This window comes from Callospermophilus lateralis, chromosome 7, assembly GCF_048772815.1.
Source record: "Callospermophilus lateralis isolate mCalLat2 chromosome 7, mCalLat2.hap1, whole genome shotgun sequence".
NCBI classification, from domain to species: Eukaryota; Metazoa; Chordata; class Mammalia; order Rodentia; family Sciuridae; genus Callospermophilus; species Callospermophilus lateralis.
In genome coordinates, this window is record NC_135311.1 from 136,276,408 (window position 1) to 136,303,600 (window position 27,193).

Below are 27,193 nucleotides of genomic sequence, written 5' to 3' on the forward strand. Positions count from 1 at the left end.
CTATAGGGCAGCCCCACTGGGCAGAGGGATCTTATAGCCACTGCGCAGGAGCACAAGGCAGGTGCCCAGCCCCAGGGCCCCTGCCAACAGGACAGCACCCAGGGCCTTGAGGAAGGAAGTCCTGGTCCGGGTGAAGGAACCGGGGGCCATGATGCCCAGCAAGGCAGTGCTGACGGTGAGCGTGTACAGGATGGACACGCCTGTGTTGAGCGCCACGATCTTGCCAAATTTGGCGAACGGGGCGATGATGCAGAAGAAGAGGGGCACGGTGGCAATGACCGTGGTGAGGGCGCTGGACACGATGGCCACACCCACGTGCCGCACGGCTTCCAACGTCCGCCACTGGCGCTGCGAGCGGGCATCCTGGGGCAGCAGAGAGAGGTTGTGCTGAGCACCCGCTGGGGACCTGCCCCACCGCCTGTGAGGGGGTCCCAGCATCAGGGCATCCTGGGCACAGGGGCACTCAGGGTGGCTGGGGCACCGGAACAGGAAGGTTGGCAGACTAGGTCCTGGGCAGTGGGCACCGGATTGCAACCTTTCCTCTTTTGACCCAAAATAGTGGTAGCATAATGGGGTTAGTTTTATGTATGAATGTCTTCACGCCACAGCAATCCCAGACTGGGGGAAAACAAACCCCAAAACCGTCACCAGGCCCACGGTCCTGGTTCCCAGTGCCCAGGGCAGAGGGCCGCAGGCAGGGCATGGCCTCGAGGTCCTGGCTGCATGCCCTGCCCCAGGCTCAGGTCCTGGGGTGCCAGCTGTGCCGGGGCCTCTGGGCACCACAGTGGGGAGGAGGAGGGCAAGAGGCTGCTCACCTCAGCCTGGTGGGGGGGCAGGTTCTCTCCGGCCAGCAGGTAGCCCTCCACCAGATGGACGCAGTAATCCACGGAGGAGCCCACCAGGATGGACAGGGAGATGGCTTCCACCGCGCCCATCTCCCAGCCACTCCAGTACATGATGGTCACCACCAGGCACACGATGCCTGTGACAGGGGCAGCAAGGTGGGCAGCTGGGACCTGCCCTGCCCACATGGCCCTGAAGGACCCTCAGGGAATAGAGAAGTCTTGGGTGACAGGTGGACAAGGCCAGGGTCAGAGGGGGACACCAGAGGGTGCAGGTACAGCAACATGTCCCTGAGTCAAATGCTACCACAGGGGACACCTGGCTCCTTTTGGGCACAGACTTGGGGGAGACAGTCCCACGAGCCACCAAGGAGAGGGTCTTCTGTTTGGGCTGGGGGTATCGTGAAGCCGTCACTGGGGACACATGACTGAGGCTCAGAGTAGCTTGCTGGCTTCAGGCCACCAGGGAGACCCTGCCTGCTCCGGTCCCTGCGGGCTGGGCCCGTGGCCACCTACCCAGGATGCTCAGAAGCACGGGCAGCAGCAGCAGGATGTGGGTGGTGAACACGGCCACCGCGGCCACGCAGATGAGCAGGGACAGGGCCAGGCCGTACAGGGCGCTCTGCACCCCTGGAGGTCAGGAAAAGGGCCTCAGTGGCCATGCGGTGAGGGGCAGACGGCCCCCCACTCCCCGCCCCAAGTTTCCTAAGCCTGTGACCTTCCCAAGCTGAGGCGACAGTGGCCTGCCACGGGTGGGAACTGCTCTGGAGTCCATGAGCACAGGCCTGGGCCCTAGAGAGGGCTCACGACTGACAGCTGCCAGTGGACAGGACTGCTACATTGTAGGTGGCCAAACGTAAGACCAGACAATGGGCCAGATCCCCCAAGCAGGAGGGGAATCACGCTCTGGCCTGAGGTCAGCAGCCCAGCACCAGCTCATCTGTTCTGCCAGGACTCTGGGCCTGGCTGAGGACGGCAAGACTGTGGCTTGGACAGGACATGTGCCCCACTGCCCAGGACGAACCCTGAAGGCCCCTGCCTGGGGGCCTGCCCGCACCTATGATCTCCATGAAGATCTGCTTCCAGTGCTCGCAGGTCTGGAAGCCGCGGCGCAGGGCCGAGCCCTCCGGGAAGCTCTGCAGCTGCTGCCGGAGGAAGCCCTCCCAGCGCAGGTAGTCGGAGTGGGTCTGGAAGGAGGACTTGCCCTTGTACGTGGTCTGTGGGGACACGGCTCGTGGGACAGAGGCGGGGCCCGCTCACCCCTCCCAGAGGTGGCCGCCATGCTCAGTGGCCACCGGAGTGTGTCGTGTAGGGGTGAACGATGGACGGCCTGGTCCCAAATGAGTTCCCACCAGCCGCAGGACATGGCGCGGTTCAAGGGCAACATGTCCCCACCCCTTCCTCCAGGCCCACCTTCTCTGAGAAGCCTCCGCTGTGAGGCCCCTGCACGCACTGCTCCCTCTCCCCTCGGCCATGCAAGGGCCCGTCTCCCCTGGGAAGCTTTCCCTGATGCCCACAATGGGCCTCCTTGGGCTCCCAAATCCCCACGGTTCCCATTGCAGCCACGTCACTGTCTGGCAGGCTGCTGGTCTCCGGGCTGGGCTGAGTCTGTGGGGGCCAGCAGTGGCCAGCTGAGGGGCGCGCCCAGGGTGGTGAGTAAAGAAGAAAGGGCCCCCTGCTCTGGAACTTCCCTGTCACCTCACGACCCAGTCATGACCCAGGCCTGCTCACTGCACGAACCAGCCTGCACTCTGTGTGGTGTGTGTGTGTGCAAGAACCTCCGCGGGCAGAGCCAGACGACGTCCAGGGGTGACAGAAGCAGGGGAGACATGGGTGGCTGGTCCCCTGGCCTCTAAGCTCTTTCTGGGCCACGTGGAGGGTCCAACACCTGGCTATGGCCCTGACCTTGGCCTCCCACCGTGGCAGAGGGAACAGGAGGGAAGTGTGTCCAGTGTGCTCAGCAACGGCAAGTGACATGACCCTGGCTGGTGAGCAGGGAGGGCAGAGAGCTGCCGCAGCCCGGGGGCAGAGGAGGCTCTGAGTGGGACAGAGCACCTGCACCCACGGCACGTGACCTCCGGCCAGGGCCCTGGTCAGAGGCAGCCCTGCTCCAGGCCGCGGTCTGCGGGGCCCAGCGGGGCACCAGGCTCACCGACTCGAAGGCCATGGAGATCCACTGCACGCGGCCCTCCTTGACGCCCACCGCCCCGTGGGACAGCTGCCCCGGCAGCAGGTTGGGCTCAGGCAGCTCCCGGCACTCGGGGTGCAGCATTTGCAGGAAGGAGGAGATGCTGTAGCCTGCGGGAGGAGAGGGGCTGGGGCCGAGGAGCCGCCCAGGATGCCAGCACCATCCCCAGGCTCCCAGAGTGGCTGCGACCACACCAGTGCCTTTAAAACTCCTGTGACACACACCTGCCACTGGAGTGGAGAATGACATCCAAGGTTCTCAGGAACAGCCACGCATGACCTCTGCCAGGCAGGTTCTGTCCTGCCACACTCAGACAGACATACACAGACAGACACACACACACAGACATACACAGAGACACTGACACACACACACACACACACGAAGCCGCACATGCTCCCAGCCACACACAGACTGTGTTCATCTGCAAAGCACACGAAGGCCCGCCCGCCCGAGCACTCCTGTGGACACAATCACACAGACTAGTCTGCAGAGGCCTCTGGGCTGCCCAGCCCACCCACCTGAGGGCAGGCACTGGGCCCCGCCCGGCTTCACCAGCTCGGGGTTGCCCGCGATGGTCTTGCAGAGACGACACAGGTGCCCGATTTCCTTGAAGAGGTCAAAGCTGCTGTCGTAGACGACGCTGCCCTTTCCCAAAGAGACACAGTGGCTGGGCCGCTCAGTGAGACAGAGACTGGGCCCTGACTCTGCTCCCACCCTGCTGCCACTGTTCCTGTAAGGTGGCAACCCTCTGCAGGTCACCTGTTGTCCCCACTGACTGGCTCTGTCCTGCCCCTCCAGCACCTCTGCGTAGCCACTGCCCACCCTGGAGCGGCCTGGACTCCACGCTCCCCTCTGTGTCCTGCTCTTCCTGCTGCGTCTGCCCAGCCCCTGGCCAGCTCTGCCCTGCTGGGGACACCTGAGCCCAGCAGACGAGCCTCCTGCCTACTTGTGGCCTTGGCCACAGCTTTGTTCCTGACCCCCATTGACTGTGACTCCTAAGGCCAGCGCGTCCCCAGGCCTTTCCACACCATCAGCACTTGAGGTGCAGCCCCGTCCCTCCCCCAGCTTGACCAGTGCCTCCCAAAGCTTCAAGCCCAGAGCAGGTGTGAACATGAGCGGAGGGCAGGGACAGCGTGGCACAGGGAGCAGACACAGGTGGCCAGAGCTCACCGCTGGGCTGGCAGGGCTGCCCTCTCCCCAGGAGGCTCCCAGCTTCCCTCACCTCCACTCCAGTCCCCAAGGACGTGGGCAGCCAGCCCAACTCCAAAAGTGTGCTTAGATTCTTGGGTGACCCCAAATCTGCCCTGCGGGGTCCCCTGGGGGTCCTTCTGGGGTGGTGAAGCCCCTGAGGAGCCAGGAGTGTGTGGGGCTAGAGGCCCAGGGTTGGTGCTCCTCTGCTAACCTGTCGGGGGCCCTGTGGCACCTGCCCAGAGCGGGCCCACCTACCGGGTCTCCAATGACGTGGTTGTCCATCTGCCGGGTGCGGTTGAGGCCAATGATGCCAAAGACCACGAAGACCATGGCCCCTGTGTCCACCAGAGGCCGCACTGCCGGCTTCCCGCAGCCCGTGTTCACGCAGGGGTTGAAGCCGAAGGTGGCCGAGAGGCGGGCCTTGGGCACTGTGGATGGGTGGGTGCTGTAAGGGAGGGTGGGAGGGTGGGCCCGAGCTCCCGAGCCCCCTTGAGTCCCCACAAGTACCTCTCTCACTAGGCACGTAGAAGAAGCCCTTGGTGGGCCCATCGGGGCTGGCGCTGAGCAGGCAGCCGGGAGGTGCACCACACACGCGCCCGTGGAAGGGGGGCTTGTGGGACTGGGCAAAGTACAGCTTCCTGTGGAGGCAAGGGAGGCCAGGGCTGAGGCTGGGAAGGCCAGGAGGACCTGGGAAGGCAAGGAACGCACGGCCATGCCGAGGAGTCAGGAGGCTGCAGGGGACAGGCCTGGGCTCCCTGCAGAACGAGGGCTTGTTCTCAGGTAGACAGAGCCGTGCCCAGGGCCTGTTCTAGCCCTGGCCCTGTTCAAGGCCCTGAGCTCCCCATGGTGGTGGAGCAGAGTGGCAGCAGCTTCAGACTGTCCAGCAGGGAGCTAAGGGCTCAGGAGGGGCGGGGGCCAGCTGAGTGCCCCTGCTCAGCAGCCCCAGGTCACCTCAACCTGCAGAGCTGGGAGCCTCAGGTCCCAGGTGAATGTGGGGTCCATGGCCAAGAGCTTGCTGGCCACAGACCCGAGGCGGTCTAGTTCTTTCTAGGATGTGTTACGCTCATCCAGGCAGCTGACCCCTGGTCATGGCTGAGCGTGCAGGGCAAGCCCAGGGGAGGACAGGCAAAGGGTCCCCATCCCCGAGTCAACAGGTGCCCAGCTAGAAAGGGCCATGCTGGTCACCCCTTCCCCAGATAGAGTCTGGCCTGGTGTGGTGCCCATACCCTGGACCACAGCCCGTGGGTCATGGTCACAGCACAGGGCCAGGCGGCCATCCTCCTCCACGATGAGGGGGGCTGTTTCTTTCTGAGCATGAGTCACACTTTGTTATGACACTGCTGTCCCTGCCTGGCTCCCACTAGGGTCCCCAAGGGTGGGAGCCACGCTGGCCTGTCCCCCAGTCCCCACCCTATCTGGCTCTTGATGGATGACAGCCCCTCCGTCAACAGCCTCACGGAAGAAATGCAGAATAAATGACCGTGAGGCCGCGTTCAGAACACAGGAGTGACGCCCCCGTTGCCCAGGGGGACACGGCCACTGGCAGCCTTCGCAGACAGGGCCTAAGTGTCCCGCAGGTAGCTCTGCAGACACGGCCTCACCCCCCAGTCTGAGGGACACGGGAAGTGAGTATTTTCAAATTAAATGCAGATGTAGAGCCCGGAGGGCGCCGTGGACAGGAAGTGTGGGTTCGCCGAGCTGGGTAAGGTACAGGGGATAAGGCGACAACAAACCCCAAGGGGCCCCTGTGGTACACAGACCTGCTCCTGGGGTGGACAGGTCACCTGCCAGACCATGAGACTGCAGGTGACCAGGGGCCAGAGAGTGAGCCTGGTAGGGCGATCTGGGGGGAGGAGCTGGGGGAGGGGACAGCAGATGCAAAACCCTAAGGTGGGAGAGCCTGGGAGCCTGAGGGGGCCTGCGCCCCACGGTGTGTGTGTGTGTGTGTGTGTGTGTGTGTGTGTGTGTGTCTGTGTGAGAAAGAGAGGGGGAGCGGGAGCCCCTGGCCACAGTTGCTGCCAGGTCCCCATGCCCCATACTGAGCACAGACAGGAACAGGCGTGTGGGAAAGGACACAGCCTTCCTGCAGCACCTGGTGGCACCGCTCATGTAACCTTGGGGGGGGGGACACAGAGAGAGAGACAGCAACACAAAGAGAGAGAAAGAGACAGAGAGAGAGAAGTGGGAGGAGGTTGGGGAAGGGAAGGAGGGAGGGAAAGAAGCGGGTGGACAGGGTGGTGCTAGCCAGCGGGGCCGGCTCGTCCACAGGTGGGCGGGGCGTTACCGCGTGTGCTGCTGCTCCTTGGCGGCCACGTAGAAGCTGAAGTCAAACTTCCAGCCCCGCCTGGCGTCACAGGCCACGGCCGTCAGCATCCACTTGTGGACGGGGCTCGCGGCCGGGAGCAGCCCTACTGTAGACATACAAGCGGTCAGCTTCTTGGTGAAGTCACCAAAAGGCGCTCTATACACCTAAGCAGTGGATCGACAGAGACAAGACACATGACTCGGGGAGGCTGCCTGGCCGTTGGCCCGTCCCGCCCGGCTCAGCAGTCTGCCCAGTCCCAGCCCCAGTGGAGGTCAGGCCCTGGGCGCAGGCTCGAGGCCTGGTGAGCTGGAAAAGCGAGCGGTCCTTCCTGTCTGAGCCTCGGTTCTCCCTCCACCAACGGTCACTGAGCTCCCCCCGTGGGCCAGGCTCTGAGGACAGAGCACAGTCCCTGCCCTCACGGGGCTGGTCCTGAGGAGGGTGTCAGGGCACGAGGCAGAACAGATGCGGGGACAGAAGGCACCCTGAGGAGGGAGGCGGGACGGGCCCTCTGAGGGCACCAAGCCAAACCCGAGTGAAGTGGCTGCTGGATGAGTTGGGAGGAGAGCCCTCGGGTGGGACAGCAAGGCAGACCTCGGTGTCAGGGGGCTGGAGGCCTCATCCTCCCAAGGGACACAAACCCAATCAGGGGTCACACGTGTGACCATCATGTGGAGCATGGGTGTGCTGAAGGGGAACGCAGGACATCTGGGTGGGCCCTGGAGACCCCTCTGGGTGCTGGAGTGGCTGCCACGCCCTGACTTGTACTGGGTCCTAGGTGCGAGGCTCACACTGCCCGGCCTGACCACAGGGGACCCTGATAGTGCTGGCTGCTACCTTCTATATCCTCTTTGCACAGATGAGGAAACCGAGGCTCAGAGAGGTAAAGTGACCCACAAGGACACCCAGGCGACGCACGGCAGAGCCAGGACTTGACGGGGCTGTGTGGCCCCTACCCTGCAGGTCTCTGCGCAGGCCTGGCTCACGTGGAGCGGTCTCCCCACTCATGCCAGTGCCATCCCCACGGGCCCCGCCCTCCTGCCAGTGTGGCACCACAGGCCCCCTTGGGTCAGGACAGCCAGCTCACCTGGAAGGAGGGCACCTCTCCATCCCCAGGGGCCACGGCCTGCCAGGGCGCGGGCAGGCTGGAATTGAGGGAGAGCCTATAGACGGCGGGGTGGCCTTTACTCTTTACTTTGGAGATGTACACAGTGCCCAGGGAATCTAGGACAAATGCAGAAGGAAGAGGAGTGAACGGTCACCTGATGGCCCACAGCCGTCCCCAGGTACAGGCTCTGCTCTCCCTATTGGACCACCCACGGCAGTGAGTGGGGTGGGGGTGGCACGGGCCGTGGGGGGCAGTGACAGAGGTGATGGTGAAGTGGTGGACTAGGGTGGCCACCCACGGACGGGGCCACAGTGTGAACAGGGGGCCTGGTGCTAGTGACCATGGCAGGGACAGGTGGTGGCAATGTGTGGGGTGACAGAAGCAGACACCCCTGCCCTGCAGGGATGGTTCCTGCAGTACTGTGTCCCTGCGGGTCCCCTCTGGTGGAGACCCCAGCAGGGAAACACCAGCCTCCATGGCCCAGTCACCCCTCCAACACTCGGGAGGCTGTGGCGGCCAGGCAGGGGAGTGGCGGGAGGCCCAGCTCTGGCCTAGGGGAGCCGTGGGCCTGAGTGCGCCCCACACCCCGTCCCCCTCCGCCAAGGAGGACAAGGCTGCTGTGGGAGGATGGAGGCTGAGCTTCAGCTGCTGCCTGTGCAGGGTCCCCGACTCCCGCTCCAGGAGGGCCCTGGCCTTGGCCCCAGCTCACCCTGCGGACTGGGCTCAGGCCGGCTGGCCCAGGGGGCCCCAGAGCCCCGCTTCCTTTTCTCCAGGGACGTCCGGATGTTGTTCTGCAGGCTGTGGGGCTTCTCCTGGAACAGACCTGACCCCCACACCGTGTCAGGGACAGCAGGGCCTCCCTGGCTGGCCCAGTGGGTAAAGGGCAGAGGCCGGGATCCTCCGGGGGCCTAGAGCTGGGGGGGTGTCAGGGTCTGAAAGAGACCGGGTGGGGCTGAGGGGAACATCAGACGCAGAACTGTGTCCCTGGGGCTGGACCTGCCTACAGACAGGCCACCATGGGCTCTGCCCAGCTGCCCGCCCTTAGCCTGGGGAGGAAACACAGCCCCTCCTGAGCTTAGCCGTGCATCTGGCCCAGAAAAGCCTGGCGGCAGGAGCGTGGGAGTGGGGCCAGCAGGGACAACAGCAGGCCACGGGATGCCACAGGCGCTGTGGACTAGGGTTCTATTTCCTTTAAATGAGAGAAACCTCACGTGTCAGCAGCTGTGTCCCCACAGTGACCCAGGAAGAGAAAGTGGTTCAGGGAGGTTGGTAACCTGGGCAAGTGGCAAGAGCCATGCCCCAGAGGCTCTGCCCTGGCTGCCCTCCTCAGCTGAAGTCCCACCTGCGGCCACGTGAAGGGCCACCTGCGGACTGAGCGATGAGCCCAGGGGTGGGTAGGAGGCCCTGAGGTGGCGGTGAGGTCGTTTTGTGCCCAGGCAGGGCCATGGCACCCAGGGGTGTGCCCAGGCTGGCTCTGATTCATGAGGGACTCGGGCAGCACCTCTGAGCTTCAGCTGAATACCTGCCTGTGGCTAGCGCCATGACTGACGGGAAAATAGGTCACCAAGGACACCGCCCTGACTAAACCAAGGTGGCCGGGCACCTGGAGACGCTCACCCCAGGGTCCTCGCATTTGCTCCTGCTGCCCCAGCAGAGGTCTGACGTTGGGCCGACCTGCCCACCTGGACCTCAGGCTGTCCACCTGGACCAGACCCTCTAAGGCAAGGAGCCCCCTGCTCACCCTGACGCCAGCTCTACCACCAGGGGCCGTGGAGATGGAAGCCCCAGGAGCACCTCAACCCCAGGGCGTGTGCGCAGTGGTCCCAGCCCCCTGGGCCTCACCCTGACAGCGCAGGCTTCTATCGACCCGGCCAGCCCTCCCCCCTCCACACTGCCCCTGGGGCACTTGGTCAGCAACGTCCTTGCTGGTCTCCCAGCCACCCTGGAGGCCTTGGCTCCCACAGGTGCCCCTCCCTGATGTGGCCGCTCCTCCCCAGGCTGGCACTGCCCCTCAGGCCACCCCGCCCAGTCTGGCTGACTCCTCTCCCCGGCCTCCCAGCCCAGGAAGCCCCTCCTCTCCTCAGCCTCAGCTGAGACATCACCTCCCCGAGGGCCTGGCAGGACACCACACCCTGGGAACCTGCTGTCCCACAAGCTCATGCACACGATTGTGAACACAGGCTCCTGGAGCTCAGGGGCCTGTCCCTCCTGCCCACTGTCTCCTTGGTGCCAATGCATGGCGCCACCCAGGAAGCACATAATGAAATGTGAGGACAGAGGCCGGTGTCACACAGTGACGCGGAGCCTGGATCTCACACCTCTTAGGTGACAGTCTGGCGCTGGGCGGAGGGTGGCGTTGCGCCAGGAGCGCTCACCTGAGCAGGTGATGCAGGAGATGCCCTCGGCGCTCAGGTTGTACTTGAGGTCCAGCAGCACCTGGATGTTGGTGTCCGGCCGGAAGAGCAGGGGGGCGCGGCTGGCGGGGCGGAGGCGGCTGGCGAACACCAGGGACAGGACGAGGATGGAGACGAAGAGCCCTGCGGGAGGGACGCTCCACTAGGTGGGGCTGGCCCAGCAGCAAGTCCACAGCCAGGCAGCCAAGGGAGCGGGCAAGGGAGTGTGGCAGCCTGTGGGTGACACCTCCTGGGGACTCGTCCCCAGGGCAGGGGCTGACTGTGCCATGCAGAGTCACTGGGTGAGCAGCCAGCCTCTCAGTGTGTCATAGCTCTCAAGGGGCTGGCACACCACCCGATGGCACCCAATTCCAACCTGCTGCTGAAGGAGCGGGTAAGTCAGTGCTGGGCGCGCGCTGAGCGCTCTGGCCTGGGCCTCTGTAGCGACCCTCACAGCCCTAATGGCGTCTCACCAGATGTGTTTCTTGTTGTCCACGATGAAGAGGAAACTGGGGGTCCCCAGGCTGACACAGCCAAAGCCACAGACAGCAGGCAGCAGAGCCGGGGTTCAAGCTTAGCCAAGGCCAGCGTCAGGGTACGGCACTAGTGCCCAGCGCAGTGACCAGCTGTGGCCACAGTGGGACCAGCCGCATTCTGCACAGGCAGGAGAGGCTCAGGGAGGGAGGCTCCGCCTAGGCCTCCAACCTCCAGTTCACCTCTGCAGTGGGCTCCTGGGAGCACGTGCTGGGCTGCAGGTGACGCAGGCAGGGGGTGGAGGACTCACCCACGACCACCCAGCGGCTCTTGACGGCGGACCACAGGGCCCAGTGGTTCAGCAGCTCCTGCAGCTGCACCAGGAACTGGTCCCGGCTGCCCCTGCCAGGGCACGGCTGCAGGCCCTCTGGGGGCACGGACACCAGCGACACATCTCCCAGCTCCAGGGACACTGCCAGGGCAGAGTGGTGGCTTGTCACAGCCTTCTTGGCGTGCACCTCTCCAGGGAGGGCCAGCGTGTGAGGACCCCATGGGCTGCCTCGGCCACTGCCACTGGGACCGGCCTTCCCCACACCAGCGGCCCCTCCCAGGCCTGCACGGCTCTCACCCGGCTCCTCCTCGACGCTCAGCAAGGGGATGTCGTCGTCCAGGTAGGGCATGGGGCCCTGGCCAGGGCTGCCCCCGGCCCGCTGAGGGGTGGCAAACACGTCCCCAGGGAAGTGCAAGGAGCTCTTGCGGCCGCACTTCTGGTGGCAACTATGGAGAGGGCGGGGTGTGGCTGGAGTCCAGAGGCCACGGGCACCCGGGACACGAGCCTGTTCCCTCATGGAAGGCACCCAGCTCCCGGGTTTTGGGGGGGGCGAGCAGTGGGTCACAGTTTGTGTAGATGGTGCTGGGGCCTCCTGCACACAGCGGGCACCAGAGGTGACTAACACAACCTTTGCCCGCTGCCTGGCCCAGGACTGGCATACAGCAGGCGCTCAATGAAGAACCCAAGGCTTTGGAAGACGGGGTGCCATGCAGTGGCTCTGCAGGCAAGCACACGGCGGCTCACCTGGCCTGGCAGGAGCTCTCCAGGGGCGCCAGGTAGAGGCTCCAGAGGCCCAGGGCGGCGGGCATGGTGAAGAGCACGGCCAGCCAGCAGCAGGACACGATCAGCGACATGAACAGGCCGAAGTCGTGCACGGCCGGGATCTGGACGGGGCGCGGAGGGACACACGCAGAGACACTCAGGCCCGGGCTGCTGGTGGTACGCCAGCGCTGGCCTTGGGGACATGGAGCTGGCCAAGGGGCTGAGGGCTGGTGAGGTGACGGTGGCTGGTGAAAGCCCTATCCCTGATGGCAGAGGCCCCTGTCCACCTGCAGCCCACTGCCCAGAGAGCCATCGGGACCAGAGGAAGGAAAGGAGCCGAGGAAGATGTCTCCCTCCAGACCTGGCTGCGCTGGCCGGGGGAAGGGAAGGGAAGATGCCACCCGAGGGAAGCAGGGAGCCCGGGGACAGGAGCCCCAGAATCCCACAGGAACCTTCCTGGGCATGTGCCAGACGAGCCACGAGAGGCACTTCACAGCCTTCTCGTTCCACTCCCAGAATCATTCACAGTGAGGAACGCGCGGCTCAGAGAGGTTGAGCAACCAGCCCAAGTCACACAGAGCAGGCCTGAAACGGACCTGCCTGCCCCCTGCATGGCTCTCCAGGAGGCCTGGACAATCCCAGGGCACGCACGGTGGCCAGATGTGCTCTGCACCTCTGTCACCATGGCTGGGACTGCCTTTCGGGTTCCTTCAGCACTGTGGCCCCAGCCCACCGCTTCCCCCAATCCCCCTCAGGAGCACGGGCCAGAGGACAGCAGCAACGTCAGGGATGAGGAGGTGGCACAGAGGGTGGGGACAGCCCTAGGCCCAGGTGGCCCTGTGCGGTGTGGAGGAAGTCCCTTAACCTCTCTGGCCCCAGCCTCTGTCAGGAACTCGGGAGGATCACACCTGAGACCTGGGTGACAGAGGGGAGATCTGCGGGCTCTGCGCACCCTCCCGTGCCCCTGCGAGGCGCAGGCCACCGTGGTGTCAGATCCAGCCTGTGCTAGGCTTCGGTAGCGGGTCAGGGGTGGACGCAGACTGCAAGGGGCAAGTGCCTTGAGGCCCAGGCTGCATGGTCACACTCGGGCCGGGGTAACAGAGAGCCGGGGACAGCCCCGCAGGGGGCCAGGGAGGCTGGGACAAGGATGGGGCAGGTCCCCCACCTGGGAGAAGACGTTGGCCGCGTAGGCGGCGGCCGTGGTCAGGGAGGTGAAGAAGGTGGCCTTGCCAGCCGTCTGGATGGTGTGGACCATGCGCAGCTGCGGGTCCTCCAGATGGGTGGCCTGGCGGTAGGTGTTGATGAACACAAAGACGTCGTCCACACCTGAGGAGGGCGTCCGGCTGCAGGGCAGGCCCAGGCACCAGCAGCCCCAGCAGCTCCCGCCAGGCCCCAGGGTCTTCTTCTCAGCTTGCAGTGGGCAAAGGCCCACTCGATGTGCCCACCCGGCGGTCCTCCAGATCTCAGCCTCCGTCCCTCGCTTCCGGGGCTCCCACCAGCCTCGCCTCTTTCTGCCCAGCACCTGCCACCCTCCGTCACCCCTCGTATTCTAACCCCCACTTCAGGGCTCTGGGATCGGGTGGAGGCCAGGCTTGCCATCCAGGGAGAAGGCCCTTGGTGGGGAAGGGCCGAGCTCCCAAGGCCACTCACCAATGCCCACGATCACGAAGGCTGCCACCCCGTTGAGGATGCCCAGGTACTGAACGCCAAAGACCACGTGGTACAGGAAGAGCGCGACCAGGCAGCTGAGGCCGATGCTGGCGATCCCGAAGAAGGACAGGAACACTGGGCGGGCAGGGGGCACCCGGGGTGAGAGGGGCCCTCGCAGAACACGAGCCCTGCTGGCGTCCCTGGCCTGAGCCGCACCCTGCCTCTGGCCCTCATCCCTGGATGCCCTCACCACCATCTGTTCCCGACAGTCTCAGTGCTCTACGCCCAAGGGTGACTCTGGGTGACGCTGGGTGAGAGGCTGGAGTGCCTGGGGAAGCCACCCACACAGGCAGAGGCTGTCTCAAGTACTCGCAGAGGGTCACGGGTGTCACGTTCGTGGAGTCTGCGACCACAGGAGCCCAGGCTGGGCGGAGAAGGCCCGGTGCCTGTTGGGCACCTCACGGCCCAGGCACGCAGCGGGTGCCCAACAACACCACGGCGTGGACGATCACGCACCTCCTCCACTCTGAGGGCAATTCCCTCCCTTGTCCACTTGGTGGACGGAGCCAACCACACACAGCAGTAGGCAGGAGCCGGTGAGCATCGGAGTGGCCATGCAAACGGGGACAGGGACAAAGGGCAGCTGACTTGGGACAGAAACAGCCTGCAGAATGACTCATGGCCAAGCCCAACACCCCAGACTCCCCAGCACAAGGCTCCCAAGGAGACAGCAGGGGCAAACCTTAACTGCATGACGTCCGGGGCCAGGCCCTCTGTGCCACCTGACCTGCCTCTGGACCTCGGCTGCCTGCCCGGGGTGGCAGGTGGCTTCTGAGCCGGGCGCCGGGGTTGACACCCTGGATTTCAAGGCCACCCTGGCACCCTTGAGAAGCTCTGGCCAGCAGCACCCTGGGGAGAGGGCCGGCCCGGGGGAGGCGCCTACCTGAGCAGGAGGTGAGGACGTAGACCAGGGCGGCTATGCAGCTGCTGCTGATGAAGGCCAGCAGCATGTCGTTGTTGAAGGTCCTGCGCACCTCGTAGTCAAAAAGGTCTGTGCCCCCGTAGAGCACCTGGACTTTGCTGGGGGAAGGACACGAGAGGACAGATGGGAGGGGATCCAAGGTGGTGTGAACCCCAGAAGGACCAGGAGCCCGCCCATTCCAGGCTTCACCTGGGCTCCATATCGGAATCGCCTGGGGCTTCCAGACACCCTGCCCTCCGGGCCAGACGCCAAAGAGGTCTGGTGGGCTGAGCCGCCAGCATCTGCTAAAGTCTCCCGGCGACTCAGGCACAGTCCAGATCCGGGGCCACCTTCCAGTCCCAATCATCCACAGCAAAGCTGACCCTGAAACGGGCCGCTGGACACTCGGTTTCACACGGCTGCTCAGAGTGTGCGTAACCCATTTCTAATAAGGAAAACCAGGCTGGGCCAACTGTGCTCCAGAGCATCACCACGAGTGACGGGTGACTGGCCGGGAAGGACAGCGGATTCACGACAACAAGACCCTGAGGAAACAGGCGAAGCCGGACCGTGGACCTCAGGCAGCACAGGTGTGACCCCGGGAGACAGGGGACAGTGGCCGGTTGCCCTGGTTTGCTGTCCTCGGCGGCCTAATTCATGTTGACTGAAAAAATTACAGACTTGATGAAAACTCTCGGATCCAAGAAACTCGAACAATAGACGCCACAGACCAAAAACTCAGATAAAAGTGCAACGCGGCACATCATAACCCAACCGCTCACCAACACGGACCAGGAGAAAACTCAAAAAGCACTTGAGAAAAAAGACATGTCACATTCAGAGGAACAAAGATGAGGGTGACAGTCAGCTCCTCACTGGAAACAATACACTCAGAAACAAGTGCGTCAACATCCCTTCCACACTGGGGACACTCCAAACCCAGGATTCTTTATGCTGCAGGAAATCTATTTCAAAACCAAGGCAAATAAAGACTTTCAGGTGCTCCAAAGATGAAATGGATCTCAGCGCACCCACCCCTCAGAGAGGAGAAAGGAGGCTTCAGGCAGGCACACGACAGCGTAAGGAATGTGGGCTATAGGAGGAACAAAGGCACCCCAAACTGAAATAACGTGAATGGAAACATGAAGTTTTCTTTTTTTAAAATATTTTTTAGTTGTTGATGGACCTTTATTTAATTTGCTTATTTATATGAGGTGCTAGGAATCGAACCCCTGCCTCACACATGGGAGGCAAGTGCTCTAGCACTGAGCTACAACTCCAGCCCCTGAAATTTTCTTATTGTTTACTCAAGTACCTTTAAAAGATTACTGGCCACTTCTGAGATCACAAGAGAGTGTGAGATTTGTGATATAAGTAACATGTGTGACGACGAGCGTGAAGACCAGGAGGGGTGACAGCAGCGTATTATCATCACGCGTGATGTTCAGTTAGATGTGGTGCAACAGCCCTTGAAGGTACACCGTGATAAGTGAAAGAGGGAGACTATGAATCCTGAAGCAAACACTAAAAGAAAAGTTACGGCTAAAAAGCCAACCAAGGAGATTAAACAGAAACACGAGAAATACTCAGTTTACCCCAAAGAGAAGAAAAGAAAAACAGAGAACAAATGGACAGTTAGGAAAAAATAAAATAAGGCAGACGTAGGTAAATCCAGATCAATAACTGCATTAACTGTAAGTGAATAAACACATCAATTAAAAGGCACAGACTGTCAGGCAGATTTTTAAAAGTGAAGACCAGACTCCCTACAAAAAAAAAAAATCTACTTTCCATATAAAGATAAACATGTTAAAGCAAAGGGACAGGAAAAAACATACCAGGTTAACATGAACCAAAAGAAGGTTGAAGTGTTTATATTAATAACAAATGAAGTGAATTTCAGAGCAAAGAACATTATTAGGGATAAAGAAGGAGAATTCTAAAATGAAGATAGGTCAATTCATTTAGAGAGTACAATAATACTACATGTTTTTGCATCTAATAACAGACCTTTAAATACATGAAACAAAAATTCAAAGCTATGAAAAAAGAAATAGATGAATCCACAATTATAGCTGAATACTCCAATATTCCTCTTATAATAATTGCTGGAACAATTAGAAAACCAGTGAGGATGCAGGAGACTTGAACAACACAATCGGCCAACTTGACCTCACTGTCATGCACAGAGTACTTCATCAAATGATGGAAGAATACATTCTTTTCAAGTGCAAAGGGAACATTTAACAAGACAGATCTTAGAACAGGCCATAAAACAAGAGTCCACAAATATGAAAGGACTTGAGTCATACAGAGTATGTTCTCTGACTACAATGGAATTAAATAGAAAAGAGGTATTTGTAAACTAAATAACATATAACACATGGGTCAAACAGAGATCAAGAGGGAAAATAGAAAGTATTTTTAACTGAAATGAAAATTAAAATCAAAATATCAAAATTTGTGAGATATACTAAAATAGTAGTATTTAGGAAAAACTTTATAGCACTAAACAAGTATAGCATAAAAGGAGCCATTAATTGACCCAGTTATCCCACTTCTTGGTATGTACCCAAAGGACTTAAAATTAGCATACTATAGTGACACAGCCACATCAATGTTTCTAACAGCTCAATTCACAATAGCTAAGCTATGAAACCATAGCTTAGGTGACCTTCAACAGATAAAGGGATAAAGAAAATGTGATACACACACACACACACACATACATATATATATATCACACATTATATACACATACACATACACAATGGAATATTACTCAGCCATAAAGAAAAATGAAATTATGGCATTTGCCAGTAAATGGATGAAACTGGAGACTATCATGGTAAGTGAAATAAGCCAATTCCTCAAAACCAAAAGCTGAATGTTCTGATATATGGGTGCTACCCCACAATGGTGATGGGGGGTTTGGAATTCACTGGATTAGACAAAGAGGAATGAAGGGAAGGGAGAGGGGATGGGGACAGGAACAAGAATAGAATGAATCAGACATAACTTTCCTATGTTCATATATGAATATATAATCGTGTAACTCCATATAACGTACCAACCACAAGAATGGGAAGTTACACTCCACGTATGCCAAAATACACTCTACTGTCACGTGCATCAAAAGAATAAAAAAAGGAAAATAAGAGAAGTTTCAATCAATGATTTCAACTTCTGTTTTGAAACAGTAGAACAAGGAAAAATTAAATGTAAAGTAAGCAGAAGAAAGAAAATAATAAAAATCTAATCATAAATCAATAAAATAGAAAAACAGGAAAAAAGAGCAAATCAATTTTAAAAAAGATAGTTCTTTGAGAAAGTCAATAAAATTGATTAGCCTCTAGCTAGATAGATCGTGGAAAAAGAGGGAAAAAAACACATGAAAGAGGCAGTTATACTTCCTATAATATTAAGAAGATAACAAAGAAATGTTAGGAATCACTTTATACCAACAAATTTGCAAATATAAATGAAATGGGCATATTTCATGAAGAGCTCAAATCACCAAAGCTCACACACAAAAACATTATCTTGACAATCTTATATTTTTAAAAACTTGATTTGTATTTTAAAACCTTTCCAGGGCTGGGGATGTGGCTCAAGCGGTAGCGTGATTGCCTGGCATGCGTGCAGCCCGGGTTCAATCATCAGCACCACATACAAAGATGTTGTGTCCGTCGAAAAACCAAAAAATAAATATTAAAATTCTCTCTCTCTCTCTCTTTAAAAAAAAAAAAAACTTTCCATAAAGAAAACTGCAGGCTCAGACAGTTCCACTGATAAGTTCTACGAAACCTTTAAGGAAGAAATACTGTCAACTCTCTCTATATAAACTCCCTAATAAAGTAAAAAAAGAGAATACTTCCCAAATCATTCTGTAAGGCAAGAAATGCCCTGATACCAGAAATAAGACAAAGATATTACAAAAGAGGACAGTCCAACATCTATCACAAACATAATGTATCCATGAACATAGAATACAAATAGAACCTAACATTATATGGCAGATAATATATCCTAACCAAGGGGCCTTATCTCAGGAAAAAGCAGTCAACAAATGCAATCCATCATATTAAAAAAGAAGAAATTATGACCATTTCTCTATATGCAGGAAAAAATGTGGGAAAACCTACCAGACCCCCCCGCCCCCCCCAAAAAAAACTACTAGAAAATTAGGTAGAATAGAACTTCTTAAACCTGAGAAAAAGACACCAGCAAAAAACTCTGCATACTTCTATTAGGAATAAGACAGGGATGTCCACCCTCATCACTTCTGTTCAATGTTGTAATGGAGATGCTAGCCAGTGCAATCAGGCAAGAAAAAGGAAAAAAATGTATCTGAACTGGAAAAAGAGTAGCAAAACTGTCTTTATTAGCAGAAAACATGAAAATACATGTAGAAACAACAAAACCAAACCAAAAACCCCTTGAAATCCTTAGTAGAACAAATAAGCTTAGCAAGGTTACAAAACCCAAAAGAAATTATATTTATACACACTGCAATGAAAATTAGAAATTGAAATTTATAAAATATCATTTGCAATAGCATAAAAAATATGAAATGGTTGGGGGTAAATCTGGCAAAAGAAGTCAGCTATATTCTGTTTGTGGGTTTGAAGACTCTATATTAAGATGTCAGTTCTACTTCAAATCAATCTGTGCATTATACACAATCATATTCAAGATCCCAGCAGAAACATGTAAACTGATTTTGGAGAAACACATAAACTGATTCCAAAATTCATGTGAAAATGCAAAGGACCTAAAATAATTAAAACGACTTAAAAATGAAGAATGTGTTGGGGCTGGGGATGTGGCTCAAGCGGTTGCACGCTAGCCTAGCATATGCGGTGCACTAGGTTCAATCCTCAGCACCACATAAAAATAAAATAAAGATGTTTTGTCCACTGGAAACTAGAAAATTTTTAAAAATGAAGAATGTGGTTGAAGTACTAACACTAATTTCAAGTCTTGGTACAAAGCTGCAGTAATCAAGACTGTGCTCCAGTGTGTAGATGAAAAAATATAGATTAATCATGTATCTATGGACAATAGATTTTTTTGTCCAAGGTGCAAAAGCAATCAGTGGAGAAAGAACAGTCTTTTCAAAGAATGATGCTGGAACAATCAGATATCCATATAAGATATCCACCTCAATCCATGGTTTGTATATATAAAAATATAAAGATTACCTCAGAATGGAACATCATAATACTAAGCATAAAAGCCAATTTTAAAATGGGCAAAAATTGACCAAAGATAAACAGATGTCAAATAAATACCAGAAAAGATACCCAAACCACTAGTAATTAGGGAAATACAGTAAAATGCCACTAGACATTTACTAGAATAGTTAAAAATTTTTTACACTGACCTTACCAGATTTTCAGGTATGATCAGTGTAAAAAGTTTTTTGTTTTGTTCTGTTGTTGTTTTAGATTCCACTGAAGTTTCCACATATATATTCATGTTTTCTGCTAATAAAGACTGTTTTGCTTCTTCTTTTCCAGTTCAGATACATTTATTTCTTTTTCTTGCCTGATTGCACTGGCTAGCATCTCCATTACAACACTGAATAGAAGCACAGGAAAAGATGTAAAACTGAAATTCCATACACTACTGGTAGGAATATAAAATGGTGCACCCAATTTGGTAAACAACTTGGCAGTTTCTCAAAAAAGAGCTTACACTTACCATATGATCAGTAATTTCAATCCTAAGTATTTACCTAAGACAAATGAAAATATATGTCCACATGAAGGCTTATACATGAAGGTTCATTGCACCTTTATCTGTAACTTAAATATCCATCAATCGGTCAATGGATAAACAATATATGCCATCTCCGTACAAGGGAATACTACTCAGCACTCCAAATAAGCTGTTGATACATGGAAGGCCAAACAAAGCAGCACATACCACGTAACATATATAGGAAATTCTAGGAAATGGAGACCACTATATAATTGTAGAAAACAGAAAGTGGTGGCCAGAGGTTGGGATGGGGAGGCATGATGGACCAATCATCAGGACTGCGTGAGAAACATATTTCAAGTGATAAATGTGCTCACTATCTAGATTGCAGGGGAGGTTTTGTGGTATATACAGATATCAAAACCAATCAAATTATAAAGCTTAAGTATGTGTAGTTGGTTATATGTCAATTAGACCTCAATGAACTTTTAAGAAACATACCAAAGCCCAGTAGGAAATTTCTCAGGATTACCTACTTCGTTAAGTTAAATAGCTTAGTTGTTAAATCAATCACTTATTTGCTCACACATCAATCTGTAGAGCATTTGCAGAGCATCTCCTAAGTGCTAAGCCCTTCCTAGTTGCCAGCTATTAAAAAGACATAGGCCCAAACACTTATTCTCAAGTAGAAAGAAGCAGCTCATGGAAGACCAGTGTCTTGCCTAGAACCACAGTGGTCCCCTGTGTCTATGGACTGGCCCCAGCTCACCCCTCCAATAGCAAAATCCAGGGAGGCTCAAGGCTCCTAAATAAAATGTCATAGTATTTGCATATAATTTACATACATCTTTCTGCATATTTTAATCATCTCTAGATCACTAATAATACCTAAATCAATGTGAACAATATGTCAGTAATTGTACTGTATGAAGAAATAATAACAAAAAAGCATACTATATTTGGTGCAGATGCAATTTTTCCCTGAATAATCTCAATCCTCAGCTTGTTGAATCTGAGGCTGCAGAATCTGAGGGTATAGAGGGCCTGCAGTACTAAAATGTCAGATAAAATTCAGATAAAAATCATCTGATGGGCTGGGGATGTGGCTCAAGCGGTAGCGCACTCGCCTGGCATGCGTGCGGCCCGGGTTCAATCCTCAGCTCCACATACAAACAAAGATGTTGTGTCCGCCGAAAACTAAAAAATTTATTAAAAAAAATTATCTCTCTCTCTCTCTCTCTTTAAAAAAAAAAGAAAAAAATCATCTGATGACAGCAAAGCTGCTGAAGGAATAGACAGGGGTGGGGGGCAGGGCTAGACTGCAGAAAGGGAAGAACCTGGAAAAGGCTGAGTGGCTGCTTTTACCCTGGAGGCATGTGCTACTTCTGAACATGGGCAGAGGGCTGAAAATCTCGGTTGGAAATCAGATAAATTAGTAGAGCTTTGGGTAAAACCTGCCAGCCAGATGAACACCAGCCAGTGTTCCCTTAGTACTTTTGCTGAAGACACCAGCTATCTGGGAAATGAGGCTAAAGTACCTAAGCTCAGGAGAAAATGCAGGGTGCTTTGTCCTGTTTTGTTTTCGAAGCTTTGAGAGATAAAAATTAGAGTTTGGAACCAGGGGGAGGGACTTTACAGAATACACTAATTCTCAGTTGAAAATCCTAGAGAACTTAGGGCCGACTACAGGTAGACTTGAAACACATAGGGCCGTGAACCATTCTTGACTCCATGCAGTAACTGTTCAAGGTGATCAGTCACACTGTTCTCTGACCAGTGGAGAGAAGGATAAGCTTTCTGTGTGGGAAATAACAACACTTGAACTTATGCATTTTTTTTTAAACAAAACGTCCATCATGTAGTAAAAGTCACCAGGCTAACCCAGATAGGAGCACATGACCAAAAACCAAGTTAAAAAACAGACTGCAGGGGCTGGGATGTGGCTCAGTGGTAAGCGCTCACCCAGCTTGGTAAGGCACTGGGCTTGATCCCCAGCACCACATAAAGTAAAAAAATAAAGACAAATGCTGTACAAATTGATGTGTGCACAATCAATTTTGAACCACCTATAACTAAAAAATAAATATTAAAAAAAACAGACTACAGGAACAAATGCATGTGTTACTCATATATTCACATCAGCTGATAAGAACTTTAAAATAACTATAATTAGTGTGTTTAACAACAGAGAGGAGATTATGGAGAAAATAAATAAAATATGAAGAACTTCACCAGTGATGTACACCTGTAACAAAGAATCAAATGCAAATTCTCAACAAAACACAGAACATTAACACCTTAATAGATGTTAAATGGCAGATTAGAGCCAAGAGAAGACAGGATTAGTGATTTGGAATAACTAAACCAAAGCATAGAAAGAGAAAAATTAGGTGAAACCTAGAAAAGAGCACTGAAGACATGGAACTTAATTAAAAGGTGTAGCATTTGTGAGATTAAAGTCATAAAAGGAGAAGTACAGAGAACAAGAGAGAAGCAATGTTTGAAGAAATAATAGCCAGGAAGTTCCTAATACTGTTTACCACAATCAACCTACAGATTCAAGAAGCTCTGAGACCCAAGCAGAAAACTATACCAACATACTTTATAGTAAAATCAATGAAACCAAAGATTAATAGAAATCTTAAAACCCGATGGGGAAAAAAGACAATCATTTAAAGGAACGACAAAAGAGATACACAGCCAACTTTCCTGTAGAATTGATGGAAGTCAGACGACAATGGAGTGACATCTTCGAGGTAGCAAAAGAAAATAACTGTCAACTTATAGCGAGACCAGCAAAACGAAAGAAAAATAAAGATGTTTTTAAGATACACAAAAGAGAGAATTTACCACTAGCAAACCTGATCTAAAAGAATACTACAGAGAGTTTTTCAGACACAAGGAAAATGATCCCAGAGGGAAACATAAAATTGTAGAAAGTAATGAAAAGCAACAGGAAAGGTAACTATGTGAATAAATATAAATGAACGCAGATTCTGTAAAATAATGGAATGTCTTATAAAGTTTAAAATGTATACAGAATTTAAAAACGTGACAAAAATGCAAAGGTGAGGAACAACGAAGGTAGTGAAAGTGCGCTAGGACTCTGGTGTTACTCTGGTGTTACACGCAGTGTGATCGTCTGCGTGACTTGGTGCTAAGTCAAGGTGCACGCTGTCATCTCTGGGATCACCAATAACAGAATCATAAGAAAAGACTGTGTTAATTGAAAAGAAGACACTAAAGTCAAGTCCACAGAGCCTGGCTGTCCCTCCTGCTGTGAAGCTCTACAGGGAGAGGGACTTTTCCCCTAAGGGCAGGGGTAATGCCTTGGCAGAGAAAATTGTTTGTATATAAAATCCTGCAGACGCTTCCTGAGTTAACCCCTCAGCTACCTCTCCTGGGGGCACCTCCATTCCATTCATGTATTCATTCATTCCTCAGATAAATCCTCAGTACCAGGTGGCCGACACTGGCCGGGGGGTCATTCTTACAGAAATGAGCCAGGCTCACCAAACTCCCACTCTACCAAGACGCACAAATCAGACCTTTCTCAAACTTTTAATGCACAAAAAAATAACAGAAATGATGCAGGTCTGGGGAAGGGCTTGTGATTTCATATTTCTAACAATCCCGCAGGTGATGTTAATATTGCCAATTCAAGGACTGCACTTTGGGTTACAACTAAAACAGAGTGACAAATGCTATAATGAAATTGTAGCTCAGAAAGGTGAACTTGCTCACCAAAACTCACAATTAAGTGGAGTAACTGGGATCTGACCGTTAGTGATAACCCCATTAGAGATACCTGTGGAAACAGGTAGAGAGGGCATTTAATCCAGCCTCAGGGAAATGCTACCCAAGATGGATCTTAATAGAGGAACAGGAGTTTTCCTGGCAAAGAAGAAGGGGGACAGAAAGCTTGTAGTGCAGAAACTGTCATTAAAAACTCAAGGGAGAGGGCTGGAATTAGAAACCAGCATGTGAATCTTACTCCACCACTGATGAACTTTAAATTTTTGGACAACTTACTTGTGCTGTGCCTCAGTTTCCACAACTGTAACATGGAGGTAATCATAAGAGCACTCACCTCATTGGATTGATGTGAGGATTAAATGAGATGGTGCCTATAAAGGGCTTAGCACAGAGTAAATCCTCAGTGAACATTAGCTCTGATTATTGCAGTAGCTGCTCAATATAATAGATGAGCAACAGAAGGAACAGGATATTTCAGCAGACTGACTCCTCCTGTGCCTGTCCTGTCAGAGCAGGGACTTGGAAGACAGTGGCGTTATTACCCAGCAGGATGTTTCCTGTCTTGGAGGAGAGGGACTTGGCTATATTCCTGGACACACCATCCCAAAGCAAGTACCTTCACACTTGTTAGCGGATCTTTTCCTAATGACCAGGGTAACAGAAATCATAGTCCCCAGTTTTATAAGCAGGGACACTGATGCCAAGAGAAATGAAGTTACTTGCTCATTATTTCCCTGGGTATTAAAGGCAGAGAGAAATTCCTCATTTGTTGGCCAAGATCTTTCCAGAAAGATCTGTAGCACCATCTCAGAAGAAAAGCAAAATCCAAGCCCTTCAGGGCAAGGGTCCTAGGACTTCCTACGTCTCTCAAAGCTGACCTTTTCACTACCCATCAGCACTAAGTAAGTAAAAGGGTCTTTCACTTGTCAAGAGTGACAGCAAGGATATACCTGGTTCTACCCCTGATTCGGGAAGAAAGATTTCTTGGGAAAAGGTCGTGGAAAAAGAGAACTTGGGGTATCAGTAAGAGGCATATGGAAACCAACTCCCTATCCTCCTTTGGCTCTTCCCTGGTACACACAAAGGCAGGCACACCGGGGTGTGGCTGGACTTCCTACCTAGTAGACTGCTTGGCTAGCATGGCCACATAGGTAACCACGAAGCTCTGAAACTTGGCCCGTTGCTCCTCCCAGCGGTCATCCACCGAGTAGTAGTTGGGCAGGGGTGCTCCAAACAGGATCTCACTGCGCAGGAGGGAGCTCTTCAGGTTGTCTGCAGAGAGGCCCTCATCCACGTACCAGTAGAACTCAGGGTGAGTCATGGCCAGCTCTAGAGAGCCTGTAGGGGCACGATGGGGTGGGGAAGTTCCACAAGTAGCTCCCACCACTCCCAGCAGCCCTCCTCACCATCTCACCCCTTTCTTGTTTTATATATATATATATATATATATATATATATATATATATATATATATATATTAGTTTTAAGTGGAAACAATATCTTTATTTTACATTTATGTTGTACTGAGGATCAAACTCAGTGCCTCAAGCATGCTAGGTGATAGCTCTGCCACTGAGCCACCAACCCCAGCCCCAATCTCACTCCTTCCTAAAGCGCTGGGAGATCCCACTCAGGCTGCTCAAAGGTCACTAATGGGACAGAGGTATGGTCTAAAGACCTCGCAGCGTCCCAGGGAGCGCAGACCCCCAGGCCTGCTCATGCACCTCCCACGAAGCTTACCTCTCCATTGCAGTTTGAACCCCACCTAATTCCCAGGCCCAGTCTCTGTGGTCCTCTAATTCCACCATCTAGGTCCTATTTCAGGGTCCTTTCCTAGGGTTCTTCCCCGACCACACCCGCCTTTAAAAGGCACACCCAAATCCGGTCGGGCACCCACAACCCTCATGTGGCCCTGCCCCACTATTCCTCAAGTCCAATCCTTAATTTACTAACCCTACCGCAGTCTTCCTCCAACCCCAGCCTGTGTCCTATCTTTCTCTAACCAGATCCCTGGTCCTCCTGCTCCCCAGCAGGCATCCACCTCCAGCACCCCCACCAGGCTTTCACCCTCTGTGGCCAAACATAAATCCCAACATCTTGCAGTCCAAGCGGGCACCCCAACCTCCCTCTTTGCCTCCTTCTTGCACTCCCCTTACCTTCCCTCCCCATGTCCCTCCCGGCCATGCCCAGCTCCCCTGGCCATGCCCAGCTGCCCTCCTGCAGTGCTCACCACCCAGTCTCCCACAAGCCTCAGAAGTAGTAAACCAGGGCCAGGGTTCGGCGCAGCCCGGCCGGAGGGCTCACCCCGGATGTCGGCCAGGTCCTGGCCCATGCCATCGTAGTAGATCTTGCCGCCCCTCTCGGTGGGGAAGAAGTAGGTCATGAGCGAGCTGGGCGGGGAGCAGTAGGAGTAGGAGCCCAGCGGCAGGTCCTTGAGCACCTCGTGGGGCTTCCAGCAGAACTCCCGGAAGCCCGGGTGGTCCATGATCTTGCGCTCGATCTCATGAATCGTGACCAGCCTCTCGCTGGTGAAGATGTTGCGCTCCGCGTCGCCGCGAGCCAGGAAGATGAGCTCGATGCGCCAGTGCGCGTGCGTCTGAGTGTTGGCGCTCACGTAGGTGCGTGAGTAGTCCCAGCGCGAGGCGCCCCGGCGGGAGCGGCTCTGATTGGCCGCGACGGCCGCGGGGGGCGTGGTGCTGGGCTGGCGTCGTCCATTCGGATCTGGCCGAGGGTCCTGCGGGACTTCACTCTGGTTGGCTGCCAGATCCGCCAGGGGCGGGGCGTCACGCCGAAGACGCCTGTTCCGATTGGCTGCTGGCTTTTGGGCCGCGGAGGTGTCCCAGGTGGCCACGGGAACCGAGCGCGGGGTTCTGGCGGCCTGCCGCGAGCGATTGCCGAGATGCAGTTGCTGCAAATGCTCCGAAATGAGGCGTTGAAGCGTCTCAGAGGTGAAGTCAGCCAAGTCGCGACGGTTGCGTCCCCAGGATCCAAACTGGGACTTGAGTGCCAGAGCGAGGGCGTCAAAACGCTGCGAGGCCTCGTGGTTGCGGATCTCAAAGGCGTTGTAGGAGATGTCGATGTCCAGGGGCGGGTAGTAGAGGAACATGAAGGCCGACAGGGCCATGGGGATGCTGCAGCCCAGGAAGAGCACCAGCCCCGCACAGCACGGGTTGGTGAAGGCCCAGCCCAGGGTACTCCAGAAGCCCGTGGCTGGGGGCCCCGAAGGCAGAGTCCAGCGCCTCCAGCAACACTGCCCCCCTGCCCCAGGACGGGGCCTCGACTTCTGGGCCCTGCTAAAGGCCTCGCCTGCTGCTTCTTCCTCCTCCTGCTCCTCCTCTAGCCACACGTCCTGCAGCAGGGGGTCATCCTCAGAGTCCATAGCCTACAGGAGAGGGAGAGCGTCAGCAGCCTTGGGAGAGGGAGGGGATAGTGCCCTGTGGCGGGATTTGTCCTACCTGGGGTACCAAACCCGCACACTCCTAACCCAATAGTAATACCATATTGGAACTGCGTCAACCAGGCATTT

General features: G+C 54.4%; 1 protein-coding gene across 2 annotated transcripts; it reads right to left on the reverse strand.

Moving 5' to 3' along the window:
* On the reverse strand, positions 1-27,046 carry Disp3 (dispatched RND transporter family member 3). Of its 2 annotated transcripts, XM_076863372.2 has the most exons (21): positions 26,445-27,046; positions 25,972-26,363; positions 24,786-25,005; positions 14,188-14,324; positions 13,245-13,379; positions 12,760-12,920; positions 11,577-11,716; positions 11,130-11,278; positions 10,812-10,973; positions 10,010-10,171; positions 8,344-8,457; positions 7,614-7,750; positions 6,509-6,693; positions 4,732-4,862; positions 4,480-4,652; positions 3,552-3,678; positions 2,995-3,140; positions 1,900-2,059; positions 1,359-1,472; positions 816-982; positions 1-363 (listed from the first exon to the last, which is right to left on the reverse strand). In XM_076863372.2, exons 1-21 carry the CDS (start codon positions 27,044-27,046, stop codon positions 1-3), a joined length of 4,077 nt encoding a protein of 1,358 aa, XP_076719487.1. The 2 variants fall into 2 exon arrangements, with proteins under 2 accessions (XP_076719487.1, XP_076719486.1); XM_076863371.2 differs by having other exon boundaries at positions 25,972-27,046.
* Between the last annotated feature and the right edge of the window lie 147 nt (positions 27,047-27,193).

What these genes read in the sequence shown, in the direction of transcription:
- Disp3 (XM_076863371.2), bottom strand. Translation starts at nt 27,046, where the DNA reads ATGGACTCTGAGGATGACCCCCTGCTGCAGGACGTGTGGCTAGAGGAG. An exon ending in GGCCCAGTGCCTGCCCTCAG is followed by an intron (nt 3,141 to 3,551) that starts GTGGGTGGGCTG and finishes CTCCTCCCGCAG; the next exon opens with GCTACAGCATCTCCTCCTTC. An exon ending in GATCTTCATGGAGATCATAG is followed by an intron (nt 1,473 to 1,899) that starts GTGCGGGCAGGC and finishes CCTGACCTCCAG; the next exon opens with GGGTGCAGAGCGCCCTGTAC.